This window comes from Primulina tabacum, chromosome 2 (assembly GCF_025594145.1).
Source record: "Primulina tabacum isolate GXHZ01 chromosome 2, ASM2559414v2, whole genome shotgun sequence".
NCBI classification, from domain to species: Eukaryota; Viridiplantae; Streptophyta; class Magnoliopsida; order Lamiales; family Gesneriaceae; genus Primulina; species Primulina tabacum.
The window spans coordinates 45,109,963-45,131,477 of NC_134551.1; the positions used below are offsets into that span (position 1 = coordinate 45,109,963).

The 21,515-nt window shown below is 39.9% G+C and overlaps 3 protein-coding genes across 3 annotated transcripts; 2 read left to right on the forward strand and 1 right to left on the reverse strand.

Moving 5' to 3' along the window:
* The first annotated feature begins 8,495 nt into the window (after nucleotides 1-8,495).
* LOC142537941 (uncharacterized) lies at nucleotides 8,496-9,340 on the forward strand. Its single transcript, XM_075643399.1, has 2 exons — nucleotides 8,496-8,741; nucleotides 8,829-9,340. Exon 2 carries the CDS (start codon nucleotides 8,835-8,837, stop codon nucleotides 9,321-9,323), a length of 489 nt encoding a protein of 162 aa, XP_075499514.1. The 5' UTR covers nucleotides 8,496-8,741; nucleotides 8,829-8,834; the 3' UTR covers nucleotides 9,324-9,340.
* A 1,271-nt stretch (nucleotides 9,341-10,611) lies between these two features.
* On the reverse strand, nucleotides 10,612-12,476 carry LOC142537720 (uncharacterized). Its single transcript, XM_075643214.1, has 3 exons — nucleotides 12,228-12,476; nucleotides 11,394-11,490; nucleotides 10,612-11,273 (listed from the first exon to the last, which is right to left on the reverse strand). Exons 1-3 carry the CDS (start codon nucleotides 12,474-12,476, stop codon nucleotides 10,612-10,614), a joined length of 1,008 nt encoding a protein of 335 aa, XP_075499329.1.
* A 1,284-nt stretch (nucleotides 12,477-13,760) lies between these two features.
* Nucleotides 13,761-18,215, forward strand: LOC142537721 (uncharacterized). Its single transcript, XM_075643215.1, has 6 exons — nucleotides 13,761-13,908; nucleotides 14,857-14,921; nucleotides 15,936-16,000; nucleotides 16,291-16,418; nucleotides 16,553-17,280; nucleotides 17,388-18,215. Exons 1-6 carry the CDS (start codon nucleotides 13,761-13,763, stop codon nucleotides 18,213-18,215), a joined length of 1,962 nt encoding a protein of 653 aa, XP_075499330.1.
* The last annotated feature ends 3,300 nt before the right edge of the window (nucleotides 18,216-21,515 follow it).

Sequence of the window (21,515 nt, forward strand, 5' to 3'; positions counted from 1 at the left end):
TTTTCGGAAATGATTAATTCTTTATTTTTAGTATTACTACTTGAAGATTTATTCTTGGTAAAAGATCTTATTATTTTATCCATTCAAGAATTTAGTAGATACGATCAAGGATTTATCCCTACCTTACCCTTTGGCTTTACAGGATTTATGGAACCCGACTTGTAGAGCTACTGCCTTCTTTAATAAGATAAAAAAATATGATGTATTACAAGAATAAAACTTTATTGAAGATTTTCTTCAGAATAATGGCTCTGATACCACTTATACAAAACTCAAACCTTAATGAAGGTAGAAAATTCAAATTATTCTTCAAATCTTAAGCTTTAAGCAGCAAGCTGTGAGTTCTGCTTCTCGAATGCCTTTAAGGTAATCTTGGATCTTTCCAAACTGGGATATGTGAACCACTGTTTATAAACATGATTGACTTCTGGATCTTTTAATTGATTTTCAAGAATCTCAATTCGAGAATTTATTAATTTGATCTTCTTTTTAAGTTTCAGCAGATAATTTGCAGATGACATGATATAATCGAAAGGTGGATCATAAATATAATCATAAGACATAAACTTACATAATTGTTGATGAATTGATGAAACTCGAAACTCAAAAGCTGGAGAAGAAATGGAGAGAACTATGAAATTTTTATTGATAGAAAGATAGTAGTGTTTTCAGTGTGTGGATCACAAAGGGAATCCACTCCTTAAATAACCAAAAAACTAAAACAGTAGTTCCACCTTCTACCTATAAAAACATGACACGTAATAAACATACAAACTTAATAATACACACCAATAATACATGACTTTTAGTCGAGACCCACAATATTCGTGACTTCCAGCTCACACCTCCACTGTCTCACTGTCTCATGCATTCAATAATGCAAATATGTCCTCACCCTCATATGGGTCCTGGGCATCTTGTAGATCATCTTGGTCGGTCATCGGTGTATCATCTTCCATTTTTTCCTTTCCTTTTGAGGAGGTTGATTCTTGAGTAAATAAATTTGATTTTTCACCAAAAACTTCTGTAAACATAGAAATAATGGTATCCTTGTCCAGATGTCGAAAAAGTTCTTTTAACAATGTGGTTTGTGTTGGGGTGTCATGATTCAAATTCTTCATAGTTTCTCTGGCAACACCCAGAGCTATTACTCACTGTCGATCATAAACTTTGCCTTCTGCAAAGAAGTCTTCTTTTCTCCACCATTTTATAAGAATTTTCCTTATTAATACAGTAGGAGCAAATTTAATTTCAAACTTTTCTTTAGGCAGGTCTTGCAGTCCATATTCCCATCGAATAATCCAGGGAACATTATAATTAATGGCAAATTGAATCATGGCTGTTAAACCATCGAACTGGGTATTGGCATTTTGGAACTTAATCCAGATGTTCTTAACATTTCTTGGAAGGATTGAGGGTGGGATCTCTTCACCCGGTGACTTACGACCGGTTTACTATTATGTATGGGTACGGACATCTAGTTCAAGGGCTGTGGTGATCTCTACCGTCCAGTATACTGTGATTTTGTCTGATCAGACGTTCATGTTATGTTACGGGCCACTTGCGTTGAAACGTTATCTCTACTAGAAAAATCTCGATATGGCATTTTATGACAGAGCTCTATCGAGCAAATCTTTTACATACGATTTTCAGATATGCACGTATTTATATTTACCCATGACACGATTTTTACGTTACGCTTTAAGAGTCGATATTTTACGTTGCATACGATTTTATGATATATTTACTTGTTATTCACGATATATGTATGTTGAGTCTTTAGACTCACTAGACTTGATTGTTGTAGGTACTGATGAGGCCGAGACTGAGGGCGGGGACCAGTGAGCTAGCTTGGGTCAGCAGTAATAGGAACCCGAGGACCTCATGTTTCAGTTTATGCACTTTTTATACTCAAACTCAGTTTTTAATATGTTGGATTACTTTTAAGTTGTTGTTTCGAAATACAATATTTACTTCTGCTGTTATTTTAAAGTTAAAACTATTTACGGATTTATTTTATGAATGAGACAAGTTATTTATTTATTTAAAGAGAAAAATTTTAAAAAAATTCCGCGAAATAAGATTACGAATTTCGAGCCTTTACAGAACTGATAGCTACTCGAACTTATCAAATCAATTTAAAGCAATGGTTAACAGTTAAAGTACACAAGATATGTTTATGGATGTTCGGAGACTTCAAATGCTCCTATGTCACCTCTTCTACCTCCTCAGGTAGGTACAACTAGAAGACTATGATTTATACAACTACTTGTACAAACCCACCCAGCTCAGGACTTACACTACTGCCTAACTGAACTCCTATACTAGACTGAAAGCAGCACCTTCCAGCCAACACTTCTTTAACGTCTATGTGAGAAAGACAACATACACATGTTTATTGTCTTTGTGCAAGACTAAATTTGAGTGGTGGTGTGTGTGTGTGAGAACTGATCTCCAAAAACTACCCGAAAGTGTTCTCACATACTGAGGAAAATATGCTTCTAAAATAAGATGATAACACGATGAAGTGTTCCATCTGAACTGATTGCTTCTTGTAAGCTGATATACAATATACGTGCCCTTTTTTTTATCTTCTCGCGTCAACTCTCATCATCATATTCACTGAGCTTCGGCTTCTATTTATAGGAGTTTGGCTGAACATACAGTGAGACTCAGTGAATGAATCCGTTGTAGTTTGAATTTGTTCCCCCAAATAGATATCTGGAACATTTGGCTTTAAACGCTACTGCAATGTCTCTTATTGTACCTTGATCGTACAATAGCTTTTGTACCTTTGTGCACATCTAGATTAAGCTTGTCGTATCTTCAAACTGGTTCGCTCCTAACTGATGTTCTGAACTGGTCAGTTGAACTGGTCTTGAACTGGTGAGGTGAAATCAGTTGACTTGTCAGCTGCACTGATTTCACTGATTCAGTTGAACTGATCAGTTGGGCTCTTCATTAGTTAAACACTTCATCATCTGGTCGGACTTCTGAAGGTCTTCTGCTGAACCATCTATCAACTGGATAGTCAGTTGAACTGCTCTTTGATACTTCAGTTGTCCTGGTCTAGTTTGATCGATCAGTTGGCACTTTCAGTTTGCGTCTCGATAGCTTCAGTTTAAGCTTGGTAACTGATCAGTTCGATGCCTGGTCAATTTCAGTTTCTGAGCACTTAGGTAAACTCATTAGAAATAAATAAAAAAGTTTTTTTAACATCAAAATAAAGATTGCAAAAATGAAATGTTCCAAAATCTCTCCCTTTTTGATGATCACAAAACTTGAACAGTTAAAGAGATTTAAAATAAATTTAAATAGTAAATAATTCTCCCCCTTTATGAGAATAAAAAAAACCTTTAAAATTAAAGCAAATAAAAGAAATTTCAGTTCGAGGGATAGCAGAAAGAAAAGCTCCCCCTCAACAACTAAATTAAACGATTTGAAAACAATTTGTCAGTTCGAGGGATAGCAAATTTAAAATCAGTTTTAAAGAATAGCTCTCCCTCAAGAACTGAATCAAAAACTCCCCCTCAAAAATATAATTTTTGCGCTATTTTAAATAAGAAGTTTAAGCAATAAACACTCAAGTAGTTATGGCAACATATAAACTGGAAAAATCAGTTTAGTTACATGCAAACTAACTGGATATTCCATTACGCGTCCCTGGTATTAATATAAAGCACGCCATCTTATGTAAGGGAATTGCTACTATACTTAGCAAATACCAAATAACATCAAGTATCAGTATATTTATATAAAATAGAACTGAGTGTACCAAAAATCGGTCGACTAGAATGCTTGGAATGCTGCACCTATTTGAATTTCTTTTGCCATAAGAACAGCTAATTGCCTTGGACTTTAACTCTGTGCTGGCTAACTGGTCTAACTGATGCAAACTAGACTCAATTGATGCTGAACCGCATTGATCAACTACTAGGATCTGATATGGCAATGAAGTGGCGGAACTTATGATGATTAAGCTCCACTTAACTCATCAGTTTCAGCTGGTAGTTGGGTTTTGTCTGTTGATTAGTTGAACTGATAAGCTGGCAACTGAAATCTTGTCCGCTGATCAGTTTATTTATCCTGCTGTCAGTTGAACTCAAAAATCCTGCACACAGCTTAAACAACAAAAACATCACGGCAAACACATATAACATGATAAGAGGGTTTTGAAAACCTTTTTAAAACATATTTTAAAGAAAAATATTAGTTTTCAAATGTCTTTCTTACAACAGCTAGCTCTGATACCAATTGTTAGGATCGATTGGGGGATCATCGTTGAGCTACAATAGCTCGGTTCTTGAAATATTGAACACCGATGAATTATATCGAGTTTGAAATTAAATCAAGCGGAAAACACTCGAAGTAATCCTTCGTTAAGAAAACTGATCGGTTAAAGCTTTTAAATTGTTTAAATGATTAACTAAGATAAAGGAGATCAGTTCTAGCATGTATCAATTCAGTTATGTGAGAACTGAACTGATAGGTATTCGAACTGATCAAATCAGTTTAAAGCAAGGGGTTAACAGTTAAAGTACAAAAGATATATTTATGGATGTTCAGAGACTTCAAATGCTCCTATGTCATCCCTTCTATCTTCTCGGGTAGAAACCACTAGAAGACTATGATTTATACAACTATTTGTACAAACTCACCCAGCTTAGGACTTACACTACTGCCTAACTGAACTCCTAGACTAGACTCAAAGCAGCACATTCCAGCCAACACTTCTTTAACGTCTATGTGAGAAAGACTACATACACAAGTTTATTGTCTTTGTGCAAAACTGAATTTGAGTGGTGGTGTGTGTGTGTGAGAACTGATCTCCGAAAACTACCTGAAAGTGTTCTCACACACTGAGGAAAATATGCTTCTAAACTAAGATGATAACATGATGAAGTGCTCCCTCTGGACTGATTGCTTCTTGTAAGCTGATATGCAATATACGTGCTCTTTCTTTTTATCTTCCCGCGTCAACTCTCATCATCGTATTCACTAAGCTTCGGCTTCTATTTATAGGATTTTGGCTAAACGTACAGTGAGACTCAGTGAATGAATCCGTTGCAGTTTGAATTTGTTCCCCCAAATAGATATCTGGAACATTTTACCTTTGTGCACATCTAGATTAAGCTTGTCGTATATGCAAACTGGTTCGCTCCTAACTGATGTTCTGAACTGGTCTTGAACTGGTGAGGTGAAATCAGTTGACTCGTCAGCTGCACTGATTTCACTGATTCAGTTGAACTGATCAGTTGGGCTCTTCATCAGTTGAACACTTCATCAGCTAGCCGAGCTTCTGAAGGTCTTCTGCTGAACCACCTATCAACTGGATAGTCAGTTGAACTGCTCTTTGATACTCCAGTTGTCCTGATTCAGTTCGATCGATCAGTTGACACTTTCAGTTTACGTCTCGATAGCTTCATTTTAAGCTTGGTAACTGATCAGTTCGATGCCTGGTCAGTTTCAGTTTCTGCGCACTTAGGTAGACTCGTTAGAAATAAATAAACAAGTTTTGTTAACATCAAAATAAAGATTGCGAACATATAATGTTCCAACACTTTATACACATCTTTAACGTTCAAGAATAAATTTAAAATATTTTTTGGAAACATGAGTATTTAATGAGCTATTTAAAAAGTATGACTTTTGAACTTCTAATTTGAACATTTTTTTAAATACTCAAATTTTAGTTTGTCTCTCCCTATCAGTACAAAATTGTTTTCACGAGATTTTCCCAATATATATTTAAAAAGGATAAAAGGGCTCTGTTTAATAAAAAAGATGTAAATCATATGTTTTACAGTTGTGAAAAATATAAATGAACCCTTCCCATAACGTGTTACAACTTACACGTGAACCCGATATAAGTCGTCCTCTTCATTTATTACAAAGTAGCTATAGAATCTGATATTCACTGAAATTTGGGGTCCGATTCCGGCATATGACGCTAGTCCCAACGCAGGCTTCGAATGAGCTCTGAGCCTGAAATCACGAAGAAAAAACCGTTAGAAGAGGTCCGGGAGGGTGTCCAGGCGTAGCCCCTCTGACGCTCAAGTCAGAGACTGAGGATATAAGGGGAGAGCAGCTAAGGGTACTGCTGAAAAATAATATAGTGAATGAATAAATTCGACACTCAAACATGGTATTTATAGGAAAATACTTGGGTACGAGATGGGCCTCCCACCTTGGCTGGGGATGGGCCACGGGTCCCGGATCTGGTTTGGGCCTAACCCTAGTGGGCACATCCATGGAGTAACACCAGTCTCCTCCTCCCAAATCGAACTGAATCGAAGGTTCGAAGTTCGATTAATTGCGCTGTCCTAGGGTTACCACATGTGAGTCACGTATTCTCCTCCTGCCGTTTATTAGTCTCCACAAATTTGGAAACAAATTAAATCACACTCCCCTCCTGATGGATGAGACTTGACTTAGGCCTCCCCTATAAATAGAGGTCCCCTCCTAAATTCATTCTCAAATCCCCCACACTTCATTCAGTGATACTCGCTTTGTCGCTCATCTATGCTTCATCCTTGCTTGCGCTTTACTCTCACCCTCGCGACCCGAACCCTTACCATCGTCTCGCCCCTTATCACCAGCCATCGCGCCGCGCGCTCGTATCGTACCGCCCCTTTGCACAAGCTCGTCGCTCCCTAGCCGCTCCCAGCACTTGCCTCGCGCTTCCAGCCCTATCCTCGCCCTCACTCACCTCGCCAGACCTCACCCTTACCAACCTGTATTTTCTTCGCGCATCGCTGCCCTCGCCCCTTGCTTGCACACTCGGCTCTCGACGCACGCCCTCGCCTTTGATCGCCCACTCGCCCATCACAGCACAGCTTCACCCGCACGCCCTCGCCTACTTGCATCGCCTCCCTTAGCGCATGCACTCGCCCTTCACTCGCCCACCACTGCACAGCCTCCTCGTCCATTCATCCTAACACTCACCCCCTTGTCTCGCCCACTCATCAGCTTCGCCCCTCCGCCTGCCCTCGCCATCGCCTAGCTTCTCCACCCGTCACGCCCACGCCCTAGTCACCCTCACAATACCAGCCTTGCCTCTCCCCTAGCACTATCCCTCTCCTACCTCGTTCCTCACAAGACGGCGAGCACTCGCATACAGCACGCTAGCGCTCACCCCTCGAGCTCGAGCGTTCAGCCCACCACCCGTTCTTTCTCTTGCTCTTGTCCCTCACGTATTTCCTCACACTTTCTCCGGGTTAGTTTGCTCCTCTATTTGTTTGATTATCTTTAACATTTATGTCTTCTTCTAATTCTAAGTTTAGCTCTTCGAGTGATTCTGAGAGGTCTAGCGAGTATGACGAGAGTAGGACTTCCTTAGAAGATCTTGAATTTACCCTCGATTCCCCTGATGAGGTCGTCACCCATAGTCGTCCTGGTAAGAAAATTCGTTATGTGTACCAACAAATGAATATATCCGACAATGATAACCTATGGTATGGCCACTTATCATCTCATATCCCTCCCACTAGTGAACCAAAACTTAGGGCTTCGTGGCATATTCCTTCTTCTCAAAATCATCATCCCTACTCCTGAGGATCGGCTCTACCTAGCCCCCAAAGGTGTTATACTTTTTTCAACACCACTTAGATGCTGGTCTCCGTTTTCTCTTATGTGACTTCCTCCAGGATTTGAGTAGCTACTATCAGGTACATCTAGGTCTGCTCATGCCCAAATCTTTCCGCTCGATATGCAGCTTCATTGTGCTATTTTGGGCCTTATATCTTCCTTTAGACTGCACCACTTTTTCTTACTTCCTGGTCTTAGCCAAGTCGAAAGAAGGACATTTCTACGTGACCTCTCGGTCTAGCCTTAAGCTTTTTAATGGAGCCCCAGTCATGTGAAGGACTGAAAAAAATACTTCTTTTTTATTCAGCCCCCTAAAGAATTGACTTGTTCCACGGATTGGTACACTAATTTCACCAAGCTTAAGCTTTCCAAGGGTTACAAAAAACAAGGAATACCTGCACATAATGAGATTACTAGGAGATCGATTCTTTAGTATCCCCCAGCTCTTATCTGAAGATCTCTTGTGCCATTCTTCGTTGAGTCCCGCAAAAATTAAGCTACAGGAGGACGTTGGTAGATATTCTCATCTTTTCACACTTTTTGTTTTTCTTTTGCTTATTTTGTTTTTTGATAATATTCATATTTGGTTCATTGTTTTTATTTGCAGGTACTAGAGTCATGAATGTCGTAATGCTCTGTGAGGCTGCGAAGAAAAATGCGGGGAGTTCAACATCAGTACCCAAGAAGCTAGCTATTCCCGCAGTCACGACAAGCACGAAGGGAAACTGTTCTACTGCTACCAAGAAGCCTGCCAACTCACCTACTGCCGTGAAAAAGAAGAAGTTAGGCTCATGCTCCTCCACCCAGAAGCGAGTCTCATTCCCGCCTCCTTAGGATGAGTTCCCTCCTCATTCTGGCAAAGAGAAGACGTCTACTGATCCCAGCCCATCAGTCCAACATAAGGGAAGCGTAAAATCTCCAAGATCTCAGCCATAATAGCCTCTTTCCCAGAGGTGTTCGGATCAGATGATGAGCATCCTTCTGGGCAAGCGATACATCCTTTGTATACCTCAGAGTCAGTTATCGTGGGCCGAGGCCCTACTCACATAGCTCAGAAGCTATTATTTCAGCTGCCTTCCCCACGCAGACACGGCTTTCTTGATTTCACTGGATGGTCTGATTTAGCCCGCCGGACATGCAGCAATCTTACCGAGGTATATTTCTCCTTTCAAACTTTAACTTGATATTCAATATATGATTGATATTTTTCTTGTTCTCTCACTTTTGTCTCCTTTATTCAGGGCATCATGAATCTTGGGGAGTTGGTTGAGCGCGCTGACGTTATCAGATCCAGTGCCTGCCACAATTTACGTGAAGGTAAGGCTTTTCGTGACCAACTTCAGGCGACCATAGACGAGGCGAAAACAACACATGCTAAAGAGATTTCGAAGTCCCAAGCTCGAAGTGACGATCTTCAGAAGGAGAAACAAGAGCTTCAGCGACTGACAGAAGACCAAGCGAAGGAGATCCAGAAGCTGAAGGACGAGTTAAAGAGTTCCCGAGCTGAAATGACACAATCCGCAGGGACCTTAAAGACACCAAGGCGCAACATGCTACAGAAGCCTCCTCATTCAAAGAAGAATTCCTCAAGTCTGAAGAATTCAACGAGATTTGTGGTCCTAAAGCTTATCATTACTTGGAGGTGGGTTTCAAGGGTGCTGTCGACCTCTTCAAGGCTCACGGTTACCCTTCGCCAAGCGCTCCCACCGACTTCATCTACATCGAGGATTTCATAGTAAGTTTCCCTACTGATTCTTAGATCGTGCTTCTTTACTTATGCTATTTTTTCATTTACGCAGACGATGTATGCTTTCGGGCCGTATCTGTCATGCACTGCATTATTTTATTTTCGTACTTATTATGCGACTATGGATTTTATGATGCTTATATTTGGTTCTCTCCTTTTCCGCACTTTTGATATGTACGAAACTCGTTTTATTCCACATTGAGTATTTTGTGCTTGAATTTACTCCTTCTTCCGAGTTTATCTATGGTAAATAAAATCTTCAGGGTGTGAGCTTATCGAAGCTCTTTCCTTCTGGGCACCTCCTTTCTTCTGCAACACTTAACTTAGTAAATAAGATATAACTTTTGTTTCACTTCCACTAGGCACATCTTAAGTAGATAATATATGATTTTTATCTCTTCACCACTTCTCCGTTATTAGATGCAGTCCAGATAATAAAAACTCCACCTCTTCACCCCATGACTTTTAGCAAGAAGGCTATAAGACCCTCCACTAGCGTCCGATTAGTCACCTCCACATTCCCATTATTATGCGGGTAAGCTATAGAGGTAAAGACTTATTGGATCTTCATCTCTTTACATCAGGCTTGGATCTTAGCTACTTGGAACTGTCTTTCATTATTAGATATCAGCCTTCTAGGCACCCATATCTGCATACTATACTCTTCAACAAGAATTTCAAGACATCATTCTCGATGATCCTAGCCAAATGCTCTGCTCCTACCCATTTCAAAAAATAGTCCACTAATACCAACATAAATTTCTTCTGAGCGGGAGCTATAGGGAAAGGCCCCACAATATCAATTCCCCACTGGTCAAAAGGACAAGAGGCTACGACATTCTTCATCAGCGCAGCTGGCTGGTGGTGCAAACGGGCATGACGTTGACAACTATCACAGAACATCACTAATTCTTGGTCATCATGCAGCACTGAGGGACAACAATAACCTGCGAGCAACAGTTTCCTTGCCAAAGCGTAAGCTCCTAAGTGATTTCCACAACACCCCTCATGAACTTCCTGGAGCACATAATCAGCCTCTTGATAACTCAAGCATCAAAGAAGTGGCCCTGCAAAAGACCTTTTATACCACACTTCTCCAACTATCACATAGCGTGAACACTTTATCTTCAACCTACGAGCTTCACTAGGGTCATCAGGAAGCTTTCCTCCTTCAAGTAACCAGTTATGCCAGTCCTCCAATCTTCTTCTTCCTATTCCATTGTAGGCGACCGCGTGTGAGGTTTGAGTTTGACTTGGAATACCACATCCATAGTCTTCTAAATTCCCATTGTTCCAGTCATTTTGGCTAGAGTGTCTGCCCTTTCATTCTCCTTCCTGTGGATCTGCTCGAACGCAGCCTCTGTGAACTTCTCTCTAACCCTGTCCATCTCTTGGGCATACTCGATAAGTTTTTCATCTTTCACATCATATATTCCCTCCATTTGCTGCGCTACCAACTGTGAGTCAAAAAAAACAAGTACTCGAGTAGCTCCCACGTTTCTGGCTGCTCGAAGTCCTGCCAACACAGCCTCATACTTTGTCTCATTGTTGGATGCTCGAAATTCCAATCTTACGGCTAACTTCACCTCCTCTCCAGCTGGCGAAATCAATACTACCCCAACCCCACTTCCATCCTTTGACGAGGAACCATCCACATACACCTTCCAAGGGTCTTCATTCTCCCGATGCACATTCTCAGCCAAAATATCGGCTAAGGCTTGCGCTTTGATAGCTGTTCTTGGTTCATACTGGATGTCATACTCTCCCAGCTCAGTAGTCCAATTAACCAAATGGCCAGACATATCTGAATGAGTTAAGATCCTACCCAATGGACTGTTGGTGAGCACCACAATTGTATGAGATAGAAAGTAGGGTCTCAAGCGTCTCGCCATCATCATTAAAGCTAAAGACAATTTTTCCAACCCTGAGTATCTTATCTCTGCCCCTTTGAGTGCATGTGAAACATAGTATACTAGCTATTGAGTTGATCCCTCTAGCTTGACAAGGACCGAACTCACAGCTCCCTCGGTGGTAGATAAATATACCCACAAAGGCTCACCTGCTACCGGTTTGGCCAGGACAGGAAGCTCAGGAAGGTATTTCTTCAATTCTCCAAAAGCCTTCTCGCAATCCGGACCCCGTTTAAATTTTTTCACCTAATGCAAAGTTAGGAAGAACGGTAAGATTCTGTTAGTGGACCTCGAGATAAACCTCGCCAGTGCAGCAATCCTTCCTATTAACTTTTGCACCTCATTGGGTCCTCAAGGAGAAACCATATCTTGGATAGCTCGAACTTTCTCGTGGTTAGCCTCAATCCCCCTCTCTGTAACCATTTAACCCAAAAACTTCCGACCCCTCACCCCAAAAATACAATTATGATGGTTCAACTTCAGCCCATAGGACCTGAGGGTGGAAAAGGTTTCCACTAAATCAGGTATGAGCTAGGTTGAGTCCTTTGACTTCACCATGATGTCGTCCACATACACTTCGACATTCCTTCCCACCTGCTTAGAAATAATATATCCATCAATCACTGATACGTGGCTCCGGCATTTTTGAGTCCGAAGGGCATGACCACGTAACAGAAAGTTCCTTCCGAGGTAATGAAAATCATTTTATCTTGGTCCTCCACAACCAAGGGGATTTGGTGGTACCCCTGATAAGCATCCAACATGCACAAATATTGATGTCCAGCTGTGGAGTCCACCAACTGATCTATCTGGGACAAATAACAATCTTTAGGGCACGCCTTATTTAGATCTCTGAAGTCCATACACATTTTCCATTTCCCTGAACTCTTTGGGACTAGGACGACATTCGATAGCCAAGTAGGAAATTGTACTTCTCGAATATGCCCAGCCTCAAGCAATTGTCCCACCTATTTTCGTATAACTTTATATTTCTCAGGCCCGAACTGTCTCTTTTCCAATTTTACAGGGCGAGCATTAGACAAGATGTTCAACCAATGCTCTACAACATCTGGAGTCGTCCCTGTGAGTTCTTGGGCCGACCAAGCGAAAAAGCTGAGATTAGCCTGTAAACAAGTAACGAGTTCTTCCCTGACCCATGGGTCAAGGTCCGGGGCTATTCTGAGCGTCTTCTTTCCGGGCCCAAATGCTATGATATTCAGCTCTTCATCCATCACCTCCTGAATCTCCTTCCTTGCCACGGGCAACCCGCTTCTTCCCTTCTAATCATATTGACCTCCACACGCGCTCTCTTTCCCTCTTCCTTCACTATTCGTTTATAACACCGATGCGCGATTTTATGGTCTCCGCACAGGACTCCAACCCCCTTTCCCACAGAAAACTTCAGCTTCTAATGATATGTGGAAGCTACAGCTCTGAAATCCTTTAGGGCTGGTCATCCCAGAATTCCATTATACGCTGATGGGGTGTCCACCACGGTAAATGTTATCATCTTTGTTACCCGCCGAGGGTCATGCCCCAAAGATAGAGGAAGGACAATCTGACCCAACGGTGGAATGGCATGTCATGCAAACCCATACAGTGGAATAGAGATCGGCTCGAACTCAAATTCTTCCACCTTCATCTGATCCAGATTGCTCTTGAACAAGATATTCACGGAGCTTCCATTATCAATAAAGATCTGTGCCACATCGTAATTGGCAACGGTGACCGTCACCACCAAGGCATCGTTATGTGGAGCCATAACGCCTCGGAGGTCTTCTGACCCAAAGCTGATGACAAGATCTTGGGGTAAGTCTGCACCCCTAGATATCTCAAAATTCTCCAACCTTCTCCCATGTGCTTTTCGAGCCCGCCCCGAGTCTCCATCGGTAGCACCCTCGAGATCAAATAAAACATTCCTCTCGTAGGGTGGTTTCCTTTATTCATTCCCCTCCACGGTTCGACGGGCTCCCGAGGGACATCTTGACATCGACCCTCCCTTCTCTACTCCCCGAACCTCTGATTTATCCATGGAGGGCCTCGACCTCGCCTAGGGGATGGGCGAGATCTCGATTCACTCTCGGATGAGGATCTTTCTTGCCTGCTCAGTGGCGGAAACCTAGCACTGCTCTCCACCCTCTGTGACTTCTCCCCCTTCTCCACTGATTCCCTCACCTCCATCACTTTATCCCGATTCATATTCAGAGGAACATGAGATGAGAATTGTCATCTACCTCTAGTTTTGTCTTCCTCTCTCTCACCTGCACCCCTCTTCCTTCCTCCTTGCTCCGCACCCTCAGCTCTTTTTCCCCCAAGCCGCTGCTCCATCCTCTTATGTAGGTGGGCGTCCTCTAGATTTACATATTTTTTCGCTCGAGATATTAGATGTCATGACTTGATGGAGGCTTCTTGACCACCGATTTAAAGAACTCCCCTCCTCTCAGTCCTTGGGTAAAGACACTTATCATGATGTCAGGGGTAGTTGCTGGTATCTCCAGCACTGCATTGTTAAAACGATGGACAAATTCTCGCAAATTTTCAGCCCCTTGTTGTTTCATCACAAACAGGTTCATATAGTTTTTCTGGTGCCTCTTGATGCTTGTGAATCGATGCAAGAAATCCGTAGAAAAATCCTTGAAAGATTTTATGGAGTTGGGCTGCAGGGTGTTAAATCATTGTTGGGCTGACATCACCAGCGTGCCCAAAAACACCATGCACCTAACTCCATCCAAATACTGATGCAACAGAGCCGCATTCTCAAAACCTCCCCAAGTGTTCCTCGGGGTCAGTATGTTCATCGTATTCTCCCACATTTTACTGTCGAAAATTTGGAGGAATCCCTTTTTTCTAGAATAGCGAGTGAAAAAGGACTTCCTCTCTTGGGTGACGGTGCTATGCTTCCCAACTGCTGCTCAACATTCGTATTTCCTTCCACGTCTCTCCCATCTCAATATTCTCCCCACTTGGGAGGGGCTCTGTCACTTCAACCCTACTCTTGTGGCCCTCAGCATTTTCCTCTCGCTCTTGGCGAGTGGCCTGTTCTTCAGTAAACATAGACCCTGTTCTTTTTCATGGTCTTGTCTACTGTCCGGGTAATAAATTGGCCCAATTGTTCCAGGGTCAAGTTCCCTACGTTCTCATTAGGACGGGGTTGCTCGGCCCAGGTCTCGTGACGAGGTTGTTCAGCTCTTGTCTCCTGATGACGTTGTTCCTTCCTCGTCTCAAGACTTGGTTGTTCCTGCCTCGTCTCAGCATGAGATTGTTTGGGTCCCATCTGAGGACGTGACGATGCTGAGTTAGTTCTTTTGCTCCCTCTCCTACCTACCATCTCTACGTCTTAACTCAAAGCTTCCCACAGAGGCGCCAAGTTGTACTCACTGAAAATTTAGGGTCCGATTCCGCAGATGACGCTAGTCTCAGTGCAGGCTTCGAATGAGCTCTGAGCCTGAAATCACGAAGAAGACCGTTAGAAAGGGGCCAGGAAGTATCTCGGCGTAGCCCCTCCGATTCTCAAGTCAAAGACTGAAGATATAAGGGAAGAGCAGCTAAGGGTACTGCTGAAAAATATTATAGTGAATGAATAAATTAGACACACAAACTTGATATTTATAGGAAATACTTGGGCCCGTGATGGACCTCCCATCTTGACTGGGAATGGGCCAGAGGCCCTGGATCTGGTTTGGGCCTAACCATAGTGGACCCATCCACGAGGTATCAGAATCTATATATTTATACTAGTCATTTTTTGCATTTGTGTAATTGTACCATTATTTTTAGAATTATTTGTATTTATATTTAAATATATATAATATCTTAATTATAAAAATTAATAATGAGTCATATTGTAATTTAAAATTATAATAAATTTAATTTGATTATATATAAATGACCTTTATATTATATTTGTGAAAATGAATGACAGACTAACTGTAATTTTGAAATAACGAATTTTTTTTAATAAAAAGAACCGTGACACGAAGTTTTTTGCTTTTATGCTCAAATTTGTAAAAAATAATGAAGAGTGATATTATAACGGTAAATTTCTCATAAATACCTAAAAGTAAACATACATTTTCTTCCACTCCCCATGTCAGTATTAGTATGTTTCAAGTCCCTGACATCTTTCCTTGTGTGTTTTAGGTCCCTACTTGGTAACAAGTTACCATGGTGCCCTCAAATTTTTTTTGAAAACCGTAAATACCCTTATATGGGCAAGTTTAAAAAAAAAATGAAAATCTTTCCCAAGAAACCCAAATTGGTCGGCTCTCATTATCCTCAACCCTTAAACACTCCGATCTTCCCATTGCCGATAAAAATGATTGGAAAAAATTGTGGCAAAATCCTTTCAACGACTAAACAAGAGTAAACTTTGCACCCAATATCTCTTCGTTTTCTGCAATCTCTCGTCCCTTTTGTCCTTTTACCTTGCTGTGTAATGGAATTTGCTGGAGTTGGGTCATCATCGAATCTTGCGTTTCTTGGTACCTTCAAGTTCGATAACCAACTCTTTGTGATTTCGATTTTCAGTGGGTGTAGTTTGTTTGATATTTTTGCTAGTCTTGGGAAAAAAAAGAGGAGATTAATCCAGAATCTATTACTCTGCGATACCTAGCTCCCCAACATAAGATGTACGTGATGTTGAACGATGATGATGATGTGCTTAATATGTCCATCTTCATATGTGTATGAAGCTTACACTGATTGAACTGTTGGCAGAGAAAAAAGAACAGATTGGAGGTGGAAAATCTGTGGAGAGGTAGTATCGTTATTTTGTTCTATTTTGTATGTTGTGTTATATTGGTATGTTTTATTTGTTCATATTGCAATTTTTTTTAGTGATAATCCTGGAAGATAAGAATACAGTGGTTTTGTGTTGTGTATGTGTTCGACTAATTGAAGCAGTAGTCTATTTTGTGTCATTATTTCCATTTGAGTAATTTAATTGATGCCCAAATTTTCAATATCTATTGTAGTACTATTGTTTTCCATTAGAAAACTTAGTTTTTACCTATTTATTACTGAATATATGGTTATGATATTGGTAAGGGTTGAGGAAGATGACAGACATTCCAGTAGTGATAAAGAGTTCGAAGATGCCCCTGCACAAAATTCCATTGACGCTTGGTTTCATTGCATCCGAGGCGAGGGGCAAATATTCAAGGATGCTGCAGAATGTAGGACCTATATTAAAAGTATTCGATTGCTACCAGACGTTCATATTTATATAAAAAAAATGATCGAGAAAAGAATATCGCTATTTGTAGTGTAAAAAGTTGTAAATGGAGGATTTATGCTTCTCGACATAAAGCGGACAATCTATTTGGGATTAGAAAATGCAATTTACAACACTCGTGTGGGGAGGATAATTTACGTATTAGAGGGCATCCTAGAGCTGATGCAGCTTGGGTTGCTAATGTATTGAAGGATAAATTGAGGGGAGAGCCTTCTTATCGTCCTTGTTCAATGATGAGGGATTTACATAGGGACTATGGAGTAGAGATAGGTTATCGCAAGGTGTGGAAGGGCAAGGAAATAGCGATGCATGATATTCACGGTTCAGAAAAGGGCTGCTACGATAGATTGAGATGGTATTGCCAAGCCGTTAGAGAAACAAATCCTGGTGGTGTTGCTGAATTTGAGATAGATCTGGTAAACAATAAGTTTAAACGATTATTCATTTGTTTTAATGCTTGTGCAGTTGGTTTTGCTACTGGTTGTAGACCGTTGATATTTTTGGATGGCACTCACATAAAAAATAAATACAAAGGAAGTATGCTACTTGCTGTGACGAAGGATGCCAATGACGATCTTTTCACTTTAGCATATTCTGTAGTAGATGCGGAGAATGATTCTAATTGGGAATGGTTTTGTTATCATTTGAGATGTGTCATACTTACGCATCATACCATGGGATTCGACAGATTCACTTTTTTCCCAGACAGACATCCTGGGATTATCAAGGCTATCCAACTTTTGTTTCCGGGTAGTCATCATGCATATTGTTTGAGGCACTTGGTCGATAATTTTGTGAAGACGGTTAGTACTTAATTAATGTTTTCTGTGTGTATTATATGATTAAATAGTTATAATTTATGTACTGTTATTAGAAAAAAAATTTATTACTTGTCTTTTTGTCATTACAGGTGTTGCGAAGTTATCCTCTACATAACAAAAAACATTGGTCGTCGGTATTCAAAAAAGTTGCCTATGCCCCATCACAACATGAGTTTTCACAGCACATAAATAATATCTTTGAGTCAATGCCACTTGCAATAGCATTTATTCAAAAGTCTGAGCCTGAAAGTTGGGCTAATGCTTTGTTTCGTGGAAATCGTTGGGGTGTCATAAATAATAACATCGCTGAATGTTGGAATAATTGGGTTAAACCAGCTCGTTATCTCCCTGTTGTTTCTATGGTTGACCATATACGTGTTCAAATAATGAATATGATGCACCGACAACGCGAAGCAACATTAGGCATGGTGAAAGAATTAAGCCCAGCAAAGGAGAAGGCTGTTCTGAGCACATACATTGAATCTCGCACCTTGAGAGTGCACCGTTCATGTGGTTGGAAGTTTGAAGTAGTTGATTGTGATAAAACATGTGCTGTTGATTTGAATGAATGGACTTGTTCATATAGAGCCTGGCAGATCCATATGCTCCCTTGCAAACATGCTTGTGCTGCCATAGAATCGAAGTCAATGTCGGTATACGCCTTCTATGATAAATTTTTCAAAACTGATATGTATCGTCAAACATACAAGGGCATTATTAATCCCATACCGACATTTGACATGTATGAGTTTAATGGCGATGAAGGATATGTAATCAATGCTCCTGATGTGCGTAGTCAGCCAGGGCGTAGAAAGACTCAAAGAATACCATCCCAAATTCAATCACGTCTGTCAAATTGTAGTCGCTGTCATGTACGAGGACACAACCGAAGAAGCTGCAAAGAAGCTATAAACTAGCTTATTTTGTCTTTTTGGTTTTTTTGAATGGTGCTCGTAGAAATTTGTTCACTTTTCGTTGACCATTTCCAATATCATTTTCATTTGTTATTTTCTTGAAGTTGATACAAATTTGCTCATTTCTACAGGAAAAGGACAACAGTGGATTCAATTTTGTACGTGCACAAGAGGAGACACACCCGTTCCAGAGACAGCATTGGCAGTGTAGCCTTGAGTTGATTAGTGTGTTTTTGCATACTGTTTGTGTTGAGTTGTCAGGTGTTGTATGATTTGTTGAATTTGAATTCTGTTGTCACATTTCATGTGTTGTTTTTGTAATGTATACAATTTGTTGTTCAGTTTCAGAATGATGTTGTGCCACTGTTGTATGATCCAATATTATTTCTGAATTATTTTTCTTCCACTGGTGTATGTTGTTCTGGACCTACTGGTACATGTGGTTGATTGTTTCTTGTCCATTTTCTGGTTTGTATTCATTGTGGCCGATTATATCACATGTGAAAAAAAATATAGCACAAAATAGGCTGAATCTAGTATCATATATATATCGATATGACACACAATTGGCAAAATTCTGGTACAAATATTTCATGAATTTGGAATTTGGATGCTCCTATAATATGTGTATGTTATTGTGTTCGGGACACCTACTGGTACATGTGGTTGATTGTTTGTTGTCCATTTTTTGGTTTGTATTCATTGTGGCCGATTATATGACATGGGAAAAAAAATGTAGCACAAAATAGGCTGAATCTAGTATCATATATATATCGATATGGCACACAGTTGGCAAAATTCTGGTACAAATATTTCATGAAGTTGGAATTTGGATGCTCCTATAATATGTGTATGTTATTGTGTTCGGGACACCTACTGGTACATGTCGTTGATTGTTTGTTGTCCATTTTTTGGTTTGTATTCATTGTGGTCGATTATATGACATGAGAAAAAAAATATAGCACAAAATAGGCTGAATCTAATATCATATATATATCGATATGGCACACAGTTGGCAAAATTCTAGTACAAATATTTCGCAAATCACCTAGACATTAATACAAACATTATTGAAGCATGCAAAGCATAATAACACATTGTCCGTGATGACCATTTCACTTGGACATTAAAACAAACACAAGAGCTACCATGAGAAAACTTGCAATTAAAAAACATGTGCAACCGAAACAACAACAAATTCCTTCCATATTGTTGACCATGTTGTCGTTCTTATCAGAGAGAACGTTATCATCATGTGGTTGCAAACCATGTGTCGCTGAAGAGGCAGATTTCGAGTAGCTGAACGTTGTTTTCATAGGTGTACTGATGTTGGATTTTGATGTATTTTCTTCAAGTACTTGGCTGTGGTATTCATCACACCAGTAAAACCGATTAGGGTGTCGTAGCTCTCGAGGGCAGATGTAGTAATACTTTCCCAGACGGGTAGCTCGTGGCCCAGCTTCTCGTAAATTCATTTTTCCATAGCCACATTGGCATTCGGGTGCATCCTTGAACTCCATTCAGCAACAATGGAGGTCGTGTCTTCTTACAGAAGGAAGAGAAGTGAAGTGAAGATAGTTGAGAAGGGAATCGAACCGAAAATTGATGTTGTGGTCTATGTTCAAAACTTTTCAGAGTCAAAGTTCGTGAGTCAAAGTTGTGTACAGCTGTTGTGCCGGGCAAAATAGTAGAATGAAGGTGATGTTTTTGTTTTTTTCTCTAGTGTGAATGTGTAATTAGGTCATTGTGAATGGTGCTCCATTTTTAAACTTTATTACTAGATAGTAGTCACTGTAGTGCTTCATAAAGGAATTATTATCCCGTAATTCGGATATTATGTACCTTTGTTTTACAAATATAGATAGATATGGTGTACACTTAGGCATAGTTTGGTAAATATGATATGATAAACATGTGATATATAATATAAGGATAAGTCAAGGATAAATATGGATAGATATGATGTACACTTAGCCGACAATGCTTGCATAATTTATTTATATTTAACTAATTTTCTATATTATATAATATGATAATTGAGCCTTTGATTTTTTAAAATTAATCGAGTGATACTAATAATTTTATTGAGATTTATTATTAAAATTATTTATATAATTATCTCGAGCCCTTTATATAATTTTCATATTATATAATATGATATAATAAAAAAATATTTATTTGATTTTAATTTCGACCTACTAGCAGAGATTTATAAAAATCATTATATAATTAGCATCTAGTCATACTAACATATCGAATCATGTTATATAAATGTTTATTCATGTTATCTAACATTCACTAACAATAAACATATTGACTAACATTGATTAATGTTACTTAACATTGATTCATGTTACCTAACATTGATTAGTTATAAACATATGGAATCATGTTTCATATTAGGGATTCATGTTACACAATATTGATTCATATTAAACAAATGTATTCAATTTACATAAATGTTGATTCATGTTATCTAATATTCATTCATGTTACATACTAGTACATGCACCCATGGTCGTCGACGTGGTGCTCAATTTTAGGACAATGTTACCACGAATTGGTTAATGAGGTGCTCCTTAATAAACAAAGTGTACTGTATTTCTGTTTCTTTGGGCCAATATTTTAGAAAGTGAGGACATGGGCGCACAACTAGTACATGCACCCATGGTCGTCGACGTGGTGCTCAATTTTAGGACAATGGTACCACGAATTGGTTAATGAGGTGCTCCTTAATAAACAAAGTGTACTGTATTTTTGTTTCTTTGCGCCAATATTTTAGAAAAGGAGGACATGGGCGCACAACTAGTACATGCACCCATGGTCGTCGACGTGGTGCTCAATTTTAGGACAATGGTACCACGAATTGGTTAATGAGGTGCTCCTTAATAAACAAAGTGTACTGTATTTCTGTTTCTTGGCGCCAATATTTTAGAAAGTGAGGACATGGACGCACAACTAGTACATGCACCCATGGTCGTTGACGTGGTGCTCAATTTTAGGACAATGTTACCACGAATTGGTTAATGAGGTGCTCCTTAATAAACAAAGTGTACTGTATTTCTGTTTCTTTGCGCCAATATTTTAGAAAGTGAGGACATGGGCGCACAACTAGTACATGCACCCATGGTCGTCGACGTGGTGCTCAATTTTAGGACAATGGTACCACGAATTGGTTAATGAGGTGCTCCTTAATAAACAAAGTGTACTGTATTTCTGTTTCTTTGCGCCAATATTTTAGAAAAGGAGGACATGGGCACACAACTAGTACATGGACGCATGGTCGTCGACGTGGTCTTTAGA